This window comes from Trichosurus vulpecula, chromosome 1 (genome assembly GCF_011100635.1).
Source record: "Trichosurus vulpecula isolate mTriVul1 chromosome 1, mTriVul1.pri, whole genome shotgun sequence".
Lineage (NCBI taxonomy): Eukaryota > Metazoa > Chordata > Mammalia > Diprotodontia > Phalangeridae > Trichosurus > Trichosurus vulpecula.
This window is the reverse complement of record NC_050573.1, coordinates 76,996,606-77,009,884: the sequence shown is the minus strand read 5'-3', so window position 1 is coordinate 77,009,884 and position 13,279 is coordinate 76,996,606. Positions and strand designations below refer to the sequence as shown.

Sequence of the window (13,279 nt, the reverse complement as noted above, 5' to 3'; positions counted from 1 at the left end):
TCCCTGAGATGATAAACAATCAGATACAAGTTATACATGTGCAATTATGTAAAACATTTCCGTATTAGTCATTCTGCACATGAAGACTCAAATAAACGAAAAAAATGAAAGTAAAAAATAGCATGCTTCAGTATGTATTCAAACAGTATCAGTTCTTTCTCTGGAGGTGGATAGTATGCTTCATTATTAGGCCTTTGGGATTATCTTAGATCATTGTGTTTCTGAGAATAGCTAAGTTATTCACAGTTCTTCCTTCATCGGACAGTATTGCTGTTACCATGTACAATGTCCTGCTTCTGTTCACTGTGCATCAGTTCATGTAAGTCTTTCCAGTTTTTTCTGAATCATCCTGCTTGTCATTTCTTGTAGAACAATAATATTCCATTACAATCAAATACAACAGCTTGTTTAGTCATTCCCGAATCGATGAGCATTCCTTCGATTTCTGATTCTTAGCCACCACAAAAAAGAGCTGCTATAAATATCTTTGTACAGATATATCCTTTTTCTTTTTTTTTTTTTTTTTTTGGATGTCTTTGGGATATAGACCTAGGTGTGGTATTGCTGGATCAAAGGGTATACACAGTTTTATAACTCTTCGGGCATAGTTCCAAATTGCTGTCCAGAATGGTTGGATCAGTTCACAGCTCCCCCAATATTACATTGGTGTCCCAATTTTCCCACATCCCCTCCAACATCCAACACTTTTCCTTTTTTGTCATATTAGCCAATCTGATAGGTGTGAGGTATGGTACCTCACCAGTCACCAATAGTGATTTAGAGCATTTTTTCATATGACTATAGATAGTTTTGATTTCTTTGTCTGAAAACTGCTTGTTTACATCCTTTGACCGTTTATCAGTCAGGGAATGACTTGTATTTTTGACTCAGTTCTCTATGTATTTGAAAAATAGGGTCTTTATCAGAGATAATTGTTGCAAAAATTTTTTCTGTTTTCTTCTTTCCTTGTAACTTTGGTTTCCCTTGTTTTATTTGCGCAAAAACTTTTTAAATTTTATATAATCAAAATTATCTATTTTACATTTTGTAATGCTCTCTATATCTTCTTTGGTCCTAAATTCTTCCCTTATCCATGAATCTCACAGATGAGCTATTCCATGTTCTCTTAATTTGCTTATGGTATCACCTTTAGGTGTCAATCATGTACCCATTTTGACATTATTTTGGTGTACTCTTTTCCAGTTTTCCCAGCAGTTTTTGTCAGTAATGAGTTTTTGTTCCGAAAGCTTGGGTCTTTGGGTTTATCACATACGAGATTACTATGGTCATTTGTTATATAATTTGTACCTAATCTTTATAATTACCACTTTATAATACAGTTTGAGATCTGGCACCATTAGACAACCCTGCTTTCACATTTTTTTCCGTTGATTCCCTTGGTATCCTTGAGCTTTTGTTCTTCTAGATGAATTTTGTTATTTTTTTTAGCTCTATAAAATAATTTTTTGATAGTTTGAGTGGTATGGCACTGAACAGATTAATTTAGGTAAAATTGTCATTTTTATTATAGGCTTGGTCTGCTCATTGCAATTGTTTTTCCAATTGTTTAGATCTGACTTTATTTGTGTGAAAAGTGTTTTGTAGTTGTATTCATGTAGTTCCTGGGTTTGTCTTGGCAGATAGACTTCCCAAACATTTTATATTGTCCACAGTTATTTTAAATGGAATTTCTCTATCTCTTGCTGCTGGACTTTGTTGATGATCCTCTCCTTAAAAACCCAAACAAAAAACCTACGTGTTTGTTTTGTATGTTCATCTGTAAACAAGTTATATCCCCCAGTCTAATATAAGCCCCTTGAGGGCATGGGCTTTCCTGCTTTTTGTCTTTTTTATCCCTATCACCTAGGACAGTACCTGGCACGTAGTAAGAATTAATAAATATTTGATTATATTCAGTAAGCAGTGACATAGCCTCCGACATTTGTTCTTTTGAGAGAGGTTGTTCATACAGCTAAATGGTTGGCTTTTCCACAATAAACTTGATTTGGGAGGGCCTAATGCCTAGGATTGTTTTACCTACTAACTCCCTGAGAATTTTGACTGTTAGATGAAATGCAGGCTCTTCACGGTGGTTAAAGCCACTCCCTGTAACTTTCAAGATGGGAATTTGAGTGTATGATACTCCTGAGAACCATACTGGATTTAATGAATCACAAATCTGTTTTCTGAATGTGTTTTGTTTCGGATGACTTTCAAATATTGATTGAGTTTTGCTTCTTTAGAGAATATTTTCTTGTTCTTCAAACCAACCCTGGTAATTATTAATTTCAGCCTTCTTTATTTAAAAATTACCCAAAGTCTTTACCATAAAGAAAGTTGCCTGGCCTACCTGAAATTCCTTCCTCCTAGGGGTAAGAGTTTGTAGTGCAAGCTCTGAAGCCTGTGAGCTAAACTGGTCAGGAAGACTGTTCATAGCACATTGATTGAAAGAAAAGCAAATACAATCCATCAGCAAACATTTATTTCCTTTACTTTAAAAGACTCTAAACAGGATTTTATCAGATTGAGAGAAACTCTGGCTCACCTGACACCTCTCAAGATCTAATAACCAGATCTTGGTGCCTTCTGTTTCCTTCATGGAAAATAAGAAATCAGTATGGGTCTTTATTGGGCTGAAAAGCATGGGGAACGGGGTATTTTATTTTTAATATTCTTTTGATTTATTTTTATACCAATTACTTCTCAGGGAATACCATCCCCCAACAACCCTCCCTTATGATAAAAACAGTTAATTAAAACTAAATGCTATAGTGACTATGTGTGACAGCTGTGCAACATACCATACCCATGGTCTACTGAGAAAAGGGAAGGAAGTTTCATCATCAGCTTTTTGAAACCAGGGTTAGTCATTACATTGATTCCGATTTCTAATATATTTTAATGCTTTTATCTAAATTAATCATTGATGTTATTATGTATATTATTCTCCTGTTTTGCTTCATTTGCCATGCATCAGTTGATACAAGTCTTCCCATATTTCTCTAAATATCTTCCCTGTTAAAAAAAATTCCATTACATTGAGTCAATCAACAAGTACTAACTGCCTGTTAATGTGCCAGGCACTGTGCCAAGTGTTGGAGATAGAAAAAAAGGCAAAAACAATGGAGGAGACAGCATGCAAACAGCTATGGACAACCAAGCTTTATGTATAGAGGATAAATGGGGAGTAATCAACAGAGGGGAGGCACTAACATTACAAGGGTTCAAGAAAGACTTCTTGTAGAAGGCAACATTTTAGCCCGATTTGAAGGAAGCCAAGGGAGGGCAGGAGGTAGAGATGAGGAGGAAGAGAATTTTAGGCATGGAGGACAGCCAATGAAAACACCACAGGGTTGAGCAATGGAGTATCCTGTTTGAGGAAGAGCAAGGAGGCCATTGTCCCTGGATTGCATAATATTTGGAGGGGATCAGGGAAGAAGTGGACTATAAGAAGACTAGAAAGGTAAGAGAAGAAGAAGCCCAGGTTATGAAGGACTTTGAACACCAAACAAGATTGTATATGTAATACTAGAGGTGATAGAGAAACACATTGAATGACCATGACTTCTTTATCCATTCCCCTAATCAATGAGAAATCATTTTGAATCCAATTTTTTGTATCACAAAAGTGCTATTGTGAATATTTTGGCATATATGGGGCCATTCTTTATATCTTTGACTTCCTTGAGGCTATACTCGGTAGTAGTATCACCAGATCAAAATGCATGATTTAATAAATTTATTCTTAATTCCAAATTCTTTTCCTGAACAAAAGGAGCAATTCCCAGGCCCAACAAGGCATGAATAGCCCTATCTTCCCACAGCCCTTCCAACATTGACTTTCTTTCCATTACTATTCTTGCCAACATAATGGATTTAAGGTGAATCAGAAATGATCAGCCTCGGAAAAAAAAAAAAAGTCTTAGAAGGGACATGGTAGCTATCTTAAGTATTTACAGGGCCCTCATGTGAAAAAGAGTTTAGACTTGGCATTTTTCTTGGCCTCAGAAGGCAGGGCAGAAATTAAAAGACCTCCAGTTACTTTATTCCATTTACTTAGCAGATGCTAAGAAGTGTGTGAGGGAGGCAAGGTATAAATACAATAAATAGGCCCACTCTTTGAGGACCTTGCAATATAGTTGAGAAAATGGGATAAAAATAGGAAAATGTAGTAACAGTATAAAGGTTGAATATAGTAGTACAGTTAAAATTAAGTATCTGTTGCCTGCTGTGTACAAGGCAGTAAACAAATAATTCTCAAATACATGGGAAAGACTGTGATGCCAGCCTTCTGAGGAAGCTTTGTGGAGAAAGAGGGATTTGAATTGGGTCATCTGAGATGAGGTGCTAATAGTCTGATTGGGGAATGATGAATACCTAAAAGAAATGACACAACAGTAATAATAAATTGACATGGTACTTTAAGGTTTTCCAAGCACTTTACATAACTGTCTCATTTGATCCTCATACTAACTCTGAAGTAGTAGGTACTGTGTCATCTGCATTTTGACAGATGAAGACACTGAAGCCCAGAGAGGCTTAAGTGACTTTCCCGTAGTTATGTAGCCTAAGTGTTGGATTCAATATGGATTCAACACTCCAGCATGTCCACTGATTGCCCTGCCTTGAAAAATAAAACAAAAAAGTTGTCCATAGTAGCATATGCTCTGTAGATAGGTAGGATATGCCCAAAGTCCTAGAAGGCCACAGATAGCCTTACCAGAATTAAGGAGGGGAGGGAGACAACTGATGGGTTTGCCATGTAGAAAACCTGACATCAGGAAGTCAGCTGGAGTGGAAAAGGAGGAATGGTATCAGGGCAGATGGCAGAGCAGTCAGAGCTCAAAGGCGTAGCAGGAACATCACTAAGGGGTCTTTTCTGACAGTGAGTTGTAATCTATGCCAAGGTATTCCCAAGCTAATCACATAAAATCCACTTTTATTTTTTTAACCTAAAGGGTTACAAAACAAGTTGTCACACATAACAATGTTTTCTAGCCCTCACTTTGTAGGTAATATATATGTGTAGGTATGTGTGCCTGTGTGGTAGGGTTGTTATTGTTGTTTGTCCATTCTCAAAAAGGACCATGACATCAGGGAGGCGATGCCATGACATGCAATTGAATTGGATTTAAGTGAGGGAGGGTTGCGTAAAGTCAGTAGCCTTTACTTTGTCCTCCAGAGCCTTCTGGTCCAATGATGAGATATAGATCAGGGTGACTAGAGATGGCCCAGATACGATGAGAGACCTTGGCCTTTAACAGGTCTCAGTTTGACTGAGGCAATGCCCATTCGGTGATTAAGGCTAAAGACTAAAAGGAAAAAGGTCACTTTGAGGTCATTCTAGTAAATGAATGAATTGTTCTTACCTCTATAGTTATCTCAACCCGTACTTACTTGTCTGAAGTCTTCCCCCTTCCTGGGTCTTGGTGGCTCATGAAAGTAATTTGAGCCTGGTTCTTGGTGAAACTTCAGAATGACCTGCTTGAGATAGGCCTTCATCTTTGAAAATAGCAAAATCAGTAGAATTAAAGTTTGTATGGGTCTTTTTTCTCCTTTTCTGCTGCACACACAGTTTTGAACCGTTAGAGTAGAAAGAGCTCTGGAGCTAGAATTGACTTGGCTGGTTCTGCACTTTGCTAGCTGGGTGACCTTGGGCAGGTTACTTTGAGGCTCATGAGGGTGAGACTTTCCTTACCCAACTCACAGGATGATCAAATGAGATAATTTATGTGAAAATACTTTTTAAACTGTAAAGTCATGGGTATCTCCTTAAGGCAGTTTTGTAAAATTATAAGTCAGTATCTGGTTTTCATTTTCTGAAACATAAGGTTTGAAAGTGGAGGGTGGTCTTCTCAGAATTTTGACATTTTTGTAATTCTTACATACTTAGAAAATTAACTCCTACCTTCTAGCTACTTCTGTCTCCCTGGAATGGTTAGTGGTTCCTGGCTTGTCTTTCAGGTGGGAGAGAGAGCTATCAAGGCCTGTCTCAGACAGAAAGTTGTCTGGGGAAGTTTCATTCTCTCAGAGAAGACCGGCTTTGGTCATGGAGCTAAATGTCTCTCTAGCTCAGGAGTTCTTAACCGGGGTCTAAGAACTTGTGTGGGATTTTTTGGGTTATTTTGGGGGGTTTTTTGAAATAACATTTCAATATTTTTGTATTTGTATTTCAGAACACTTAGTTTCCTTTGTCATCTTATGTACTTTGTTTTGCATATTTAAAAACATTCCAAGAAGGAATCCATAGATTTCACCAGGTTGCCAAAGGGGTCCAAGACACATAAAAGATTCAGAACCCTTTCTTTAGCCAAATGCACAAGGAAAGGCGGTGTGGTACAGTGAAAATGGCTTGAGATATGGGATCAAGAGGACCTGAGTTTAATACTCAGCTCTTCCACTCACTCCCTGTGTACTGTTAGGCAAGTTCCTTGATTTTTTGGGCTTCAGTTTCCTCAGCTGTAAAATAAAACTGTTGGAATAATTGATCTCCAGTGCCTTCCAGCTCTCAAGCCGTGGTACTCTCTAGTCATACCAAACTTGAATCCTGTGCTCCTAGTGTTCATTTCAACAGATTCACCAAATACTGAACACCTACATGCTGGGTCTATGGGTGCAGAAGCTAGAAAGAGGACTGATAGTCCTTGTCCTCAGGGAGATGAAGATCTGGTAGGACTGTAAAAATCAATAATAACCACTTGCATTTATGGTTGTTTATTTTATTTAGTCCTCACCACAGCTCCATGAGGTTACTGCTACGCTTAATAATAGCAAAAACAATAGTAATAGCTAGCTTTAGAGCATGCTTTAAGGTTTGCAAAGCGCGTGTCTTATATGATCCTCACAATAATCCTGTAAGGTAGGTGTTTTTTATCCCCATTTTACACATGAGGAAATTGTAGCACAGAGATCGAGTGCCCAGGATTCCCCAGCTGGTAAGTGTCAAAGGCCAGATTTGAACTTGGTCTTCCTAATTCCAAGCCCAGCACTCTATCCACTGTAGCACCTAACTGGTAGTATTTCTAACATAATTTTCTGGTGATAAGAACAACTTCATTCATTATATTTATGTTTTTAGCACCTAGTACACAGACTACTAGGCATAGAGCTGACATTTAATTTAAAAATGCTTATGGATTGATCACAGAGATTATAATTAGGAAATGGCCTTGAACCTAGGTCTTCTGACTCATGTGTGAAAAAAGCCATGATAGGCACAAACAAAATACCACCTGGCTTCAAGGAGATAGAGAATGAAGCACTTTCTGGTGGGAGACAAAAGGAAATTAGGTGGAGGAGACGTGGCATTAGGTCTTGAAGGATGGGAGTGAGATTTGGATGGATACAACATTGTTTGCTTTCAGGGTCTAAAAAACCACATGATGCCTGAATCTAGTTGTTTGGGATGGGTTTGGTTTTGGTTTTTTTTTTTTTTTAATACTTCAAAGTCCAGTACTTTAATGAAAAGCAAATCCTCTCTAGTAACTTGAGGTCCTAGCCCACTAAATGGAATGGAATGGAATGGAAAAACCTTTATTGAGCACTTTGTTATGTGCTAATCATGGGGGATACAAATAAAAAACTGAGACAGCCCCAGCTCTCAAGGTGCTCTCACTCACCGAGAGACAAAGTACATCAAACATGCTGCCCTGTTGGTTTACAGGTTACCCAAAGGAAAAGCGAGGGTGGGAGGGGGGTTAGTAAGAAGGCTCTTGAATTAGGTAGGTACAGGTTAAACTATAGTCAAAGCTGCTTCTGTCACTTCCAGACAGGGAAGTGCAATGTTTGTAAACTTTTGATTTGTTTTGTATCTCATGTTACAACCAGGCAAGTTTTTCAGCTTCTGGGATGAGGGGGTGGAGAGGGGAAAGAAGAAATGGGAGCCTGGCCCAGGCTCTACAAGGTTATTAAAAGTTCAGGGCCTCTGGGCTGGTACTAAATCAGGTGAATCTGCTATCCTGGGAGGCAGAGACAATACTCCATCTTATACTGGGCCTAGGACCTATGAAAGGGCTCTCTTAAGGAAAGCGAATGTTTGTTTGCCCGTATAATGATGGGGGTTCTGCTCTGTTCAGGCCAGTGCCTAGACCCTTCACGTACCTTTGTTTTTCTTTGCTTCCAACTGAAAAGAGCTCTTAAGCAATAACACTGAGCTCCTTCTACTTGGAACCCCCTGCAACCTGCTGGGCATCAGTTTACTCAAATGGTTGTTCCTGATGCTGTGTAAGTCTTGCATGCCTCTGTACTGTCAGTGTGGACCTCTGTGTTTATCATCTCCAGCCACTAGGACAAGGCACTTGTCACTGAGCTAGTACAAATTAACACTTATCGAGCACAGTGGACTGTACCAACAAATCTCATGCCATCTACTCCATGCCCAGTCTGATGCCAGGTTATGTTGTTGGGGAGATAGTTGGAGAGACGAGTAGAGAATATTATAAGACTCTGTGTGTGTACAAGTAGAGAATGTTACAATATACACATGTGATATGTATTATTGTATTATGACGTGTATTATTGTAATATTCTCTATTTGTATATAGTCTTTAACATTCCAGTGTTTGTGTTTACCTTGCTCTGGGTCCTGGCGTAGGCATATAAGGGACAGGCATTCTCAGAGGTGGGATTCTACCGAGTCTTATGCTACGATGCCCCTGTGTAAAGGAGCGGTAGCTTTTAGACAGGGGCTCATCATCATCATTACTCTGTTCAGTTAACATGGCTTACAGAGGACAGCTTGCTCATGGGAAGAAAAGCCCTGGAACTTAGGGCTCTGGGCCATCACACAATTGTAGATCAGATGTGATGAATTGAATTTGGAAAAACAAAAGCAAAAAATGAATTTGAAAGCACATCACCTGCCAGATGGGGGCCTTCAGTGGTCTCACTGTGGGAAATACAGGCTCCTCAGTCTTTGTGGCGACCCATACAACATTGCCTTTTAAGTTTTCTTTTTCAGCTTGGAATTTGAAACCCTATGAAAAGGTCACATACTTGGTAGATAAACTTAATTTTTTTTTCATCTTTTCCCCTTAAGCATGGCTGCCACACATATATAATTCATATCCAGAGATTTGAAAGCTCTCTTCTGGGTCGTTAGAAATGTCTCAAAGTGTTTCTGAGTGAAAAATGACCCTGGCCACTGTCTAGATGTCGCATTTCTTCCAGGTGTGTTTATTCAAGGGCCTTGTAGGATTAGGGCTGCTCTTTGGTCAAGACAGAGGAAAGCATATATTCTTTTAACTCTGAACATATATATATTCTCACAATCCCATCTTGCAATTCTTCAATCAATTCCCTTTCTCAGTACCAAGTTCTTTCTTTAGTCATTTGGTTTCTACTTCTAAAATGTGCTTACACTTCCAGATATGGAGGTGCTATTGGGGATGTGGCAACAAGAAGAATACGTTTGTAAAGGGCCTTCTCCAATGGTTCCTGGAAGAAATGAAGCCCAAATATTTCCTCATATCCCCCTGGAAAGTAGAAGGGGAAGAGAGAGTCTTCTCTGTAGTTAGTTTTCTTCCCCCAAAAATTTATTCAAATTCAATAAAGTTAAGTAACCATTGAGTGTAAGACACTGTGCTTGTGGTACAATGATGAAAAAAATTCTGTCCTTGCCATCAGAAAGCTTACAGTCTAGTGTACCGGGGATGTGGCATGTATACAACTAAGTAAAAATGTTAAGTCGAGTGCAATGGGGGTCAAAGGAGAAATCCTTACAAAATACTCTAGGAAAAAGTGATAACATAGTGACCTTCTAGTTGGGAGAATGCAAAGTGGCATCTGAACTGAGCATTGAAGGAAGTAAAGATTTCTACAGGCAGGGGACCTTTCAGGAACACAGAACACACTGTATCAAGACATAGAGGCAAGAAAGCACTTGAAGAGATTGGGGAACAGTTAGTGATCCAGTCGGGCTGGAATGTAGCATGTGTTTATATGCATCTTGTTGCTAGATTATGAGTTTTTCAGGGACACTGGAGAGTTCTGTCCCAGAAGATCTGGAGACTTAGAGGATTAAAAGCGCCAAGGGGCTTTAGATACCATCTGATTAAATACCCTTATTTTACATGTGAGGAAACTGAGGCTCAGAGAGGAAAGGATGCGGGTCAGCCCAGGAGGAAGTGGCAGAGCAAAGATTTGAAACTGTGCCCTCCTTTTCCTGCAAATCAGTGCTGTTTTCACTGCATCATGCTGCCTATAATGTTACCTGAAGGCAAAAGGGGCTAGTACAGTATCCCCCACAAGAGACAGCAACCCACATAGAGTGTGGTTATATGCCTGACCTTGTAGAGAACAGGTAGCTAATGAGGCAGAGTTAACTGCTATGTGACTGTGAGTAATCAAGTTATCTCTGGACTTGAATTTCCTTATCTATATTGGGAAGGTAGTACCCGCCTTTCTTACCACCCAGGATTGCTATAGGGGCCAAATAAAACCATTCAGGAGCACTTTAAAACCAAGCACTAGTGTCTGACCTAGTCTTTCTCTGCCATTATAAATGTTTACAAGCCAGTGAGTTTGATGCTTTGATTATGAGGTTGGCCTCTTGCACAAAATCGTTTATTCTCTTCCCCATGACTCCTCGCCCATCACTGTTGGTGATAAACCTAAGTAGGCTTGGGGGTTGGGATGTTGATTCTCTGGGCTTTGGCCCAAAGAAACAGATCAGAAACAGACATTGCCACTGCTGCTCTCTAACCTAGTGGCACTCATTTCCTCCTCCAGAGTATGCGGAATTTTTGCACTGTAAGTCCAAGAAGTTTACGGACTTTGATGAAGTTCGCCAAGAGATTGAAGCAGAGACCGACAGGGTCACGGGGACCAATAAAGGCATTTCTCCTATCCCCATTAACTTACGAGTGTATTCACCACATGGTAAGTGGCATATGACATAATTATTTGTTCATTGTGAATGTTGGAAGTTGACATTTTGATCTTTTCTTCAAATTATACTAATATTTTCAGGGTGATAACTCTTGAAGACACCAAGACCAGATAGCAGTGACCTTTAGCTTCTCTCTTCAGCTGCCCCTATTCTTTTGGGACACAAGACACAATAAGCATTTTTAAAATCAGATTAATTGATTAGCCAGCAAGAGTGTAAATGGATAGTTGGTAAAGTCCTGAGGGCAGGGAACCTATCCTGAAATATTTTCTGGTGTGAGCCTCATTCTAGGAATTGTGAGCAGTGTACAGGTATCATCAGACAAATCACCAGGTGAATTGTTGGTGAGCTGTCGATTTTATATCTTTCCCAGGCTTTGAGACTGACTTTCCTTCAACTTTGGTTTTTCCTTCTAGTATTGAATTTAACCTTAATTGACCTTCCGGGCATCACCAAGGTACCTGTTGGTGATCAGCCTATGGATATTGAATACCAGATCAGGGACATGATCCTGCAGTTCATTAGCAAAGAGAGCAGCTTGATTCTTGCAGTCACGCCAGCCAACATGGATCTAGCAAATTCAGATGCCCTCAAGATGGCCAAGGAAGTTGATCCTCAGGGTAAGTCCTGGAACCCCCAGGTACCAGCCAGAAATAGCCGTGAAGTTCGATGGGAAGGGGGAAAGCATTTATATAGGGCTAGTTAGGTGCCAGGCATAGTGCTGAGAGATTTACAAATATTCTCTCATTGGATGAAATTGGTTCTAAATCCCTGGATTTCCTATCATTATCTGAAATAGCTGGGGAAGGATCATTGGGCCAGGCTGTGCTTTGAGAAAAAGACTTGATATATGGATTTTAGCACAATTATTGATAATCGATACAAAGACCCTCTCCAGGAATAAGCCTCTACAGTAACCTGAAGCACACACTCAGGGTTTAACAGCTTAACTGCTATTTCTATACTTGTGCCTTGGTGAATCTCTCATTATCTGTTCTCCATTAACTTAATGGCTGTCCAGCAGATGACTGGATGCAATGGGTAATTAGCAGGTGAGATACTTTGTTACTGGAGGATTTCCTTGTTTCAGCATGAGATTAACACCAAGGCTTAGGGAGGTAGAAAGAGGTGAGATTCTGACTAATGCACAGTCATGAATAATTGCATTGAGAGCACAGAGAGGCAAGAGTTGACTCTGGTAACAATGATGTATCTCCTATAGAGTATTTTAGATTAAGGCTGGTGCCAGTAGCCTTGGAATCATGACATTAAAGTCACAGGTTATATCCCTGCTTGTCACATCCTTGCTAGGTAGGGTAGGCATTCTTGCAGTGTTCTCCGTATTGTCCCAGTGGAGGATCCTCCTGGTGATTCCTTTAGATGTTCTTTATGTGACTACCTTGTGACTTTTTCAGGCTTACGGACAATTGGTGTTATAACCAAGCTTGACCTGATGGATGAAGGCACAGATGCCAGAGATGTGCTTGAGAACAAGTTGCTCCCATTGAGAAGAGGTATGACTGTAATCCAGATCCTTGGGAAGCACTAGTGATGAACAACTTCTTTAGTGTGTTTGAGAGCCAAGATGAAGAGAAAATGCTGGGCAAGGAGCAGCACTTCCTGGTTTTTTGTCAGTGCTCTCTAGCCAAAGACATGCTGGTCAACTCCATTTCCTTGCAGCCACCAGGTAAATGGAGATAACATGGTGTCGTGGAAGGAGCACTGAGCTAGATTCTAAGTGTCCTAGAGGAAGTCATGACTCATGTTTTCATTGTCTTTTATATCTTTTCCAGGGTCTAGCACAGTGTTCTACAGATAAAAAATAATGAGGTGTTTTGATTGAGCGAAGGTCCTAGATTTTCCTTTGACTTTCTGGGTGGCCTTAAACAAGTCATTTCCCTTCTCTGGGCTCCCATTTCCACATCTGTTAGATGAGACTTGATCACTTGTGATTTGAAGTCTGAAGATCATTTTTTAAAACAATTCCTCCAAAAAGCTCAGAAGCTGAGTCATATTCAGTAAGTGGGATTTAGTTGGCATCTTTCTGCAAAGGCTTCCCCCAACTTAAAGTAGCACCTTCTTAGCATCAGAATAAAAGGTTTGAGTCTCTTCTGAATTACCTTATTGGTTAAAAAGTGCCACAGGCTCAAGTGAGTGATCTCCCTCAGGTTATATTGGTGTGGTCAATCGGAGCCAAAAAGACATCGATGGGAAGAAGGATATCCGTGCAGCGCTCGGGGCGGAGAGGAAGTTCTTCCTCTCTCACCCAGCATATCGACACATGGCAGATCGAATGGGCACGCCCCACTTACAGAAGACCCTGAACCAGGTATAAGATAGCCCATAAAGAGTTTTAGGGTCCCCCCACACACACCCCTGTGAAGTGTAGGG

At 40.0% G+C, this 13,279-nt stretch overlaps 1 protein-coding gene across 11 annotated transcripts in view; it reads left to right on the top strand.

Annotated features, from left to right (window-relative positions):
• DNM2 (dynamin 2) overlaps nucleotides 1-13,279 on the top strand; it is a 75,908-nt gene that overhangs the window by 35,688 nt on the left and 26,941 nt on the right. For all 11 annotated transcript variants that reach the window (XM_036760787.1, XM_036760793.1, XM_036760781.1 and 8 more), the window contains exons 3-6: nucleotides 10,729-10,878; nucleotides 11,305-11,508; nucleotides 12,304-12,402; nucleotides 13,057-13,217. In XM_036760787.1, coding sequence (XP_036616682.1) covers nucleotides 10,729-10,878; nucleotides 11,305-11,508; nucleotides 12,304-12,402; nucleotides 13,057-13,217 — 614 coding nt within the window. The remainder of the gene's footprint in view (nucleotides 1-10,728; nucleotides 10,879-11,304; nucleotides 11,509-12,303; nucleotides 12,403-13,056; nucleotides 13,218-13,279) is intronic.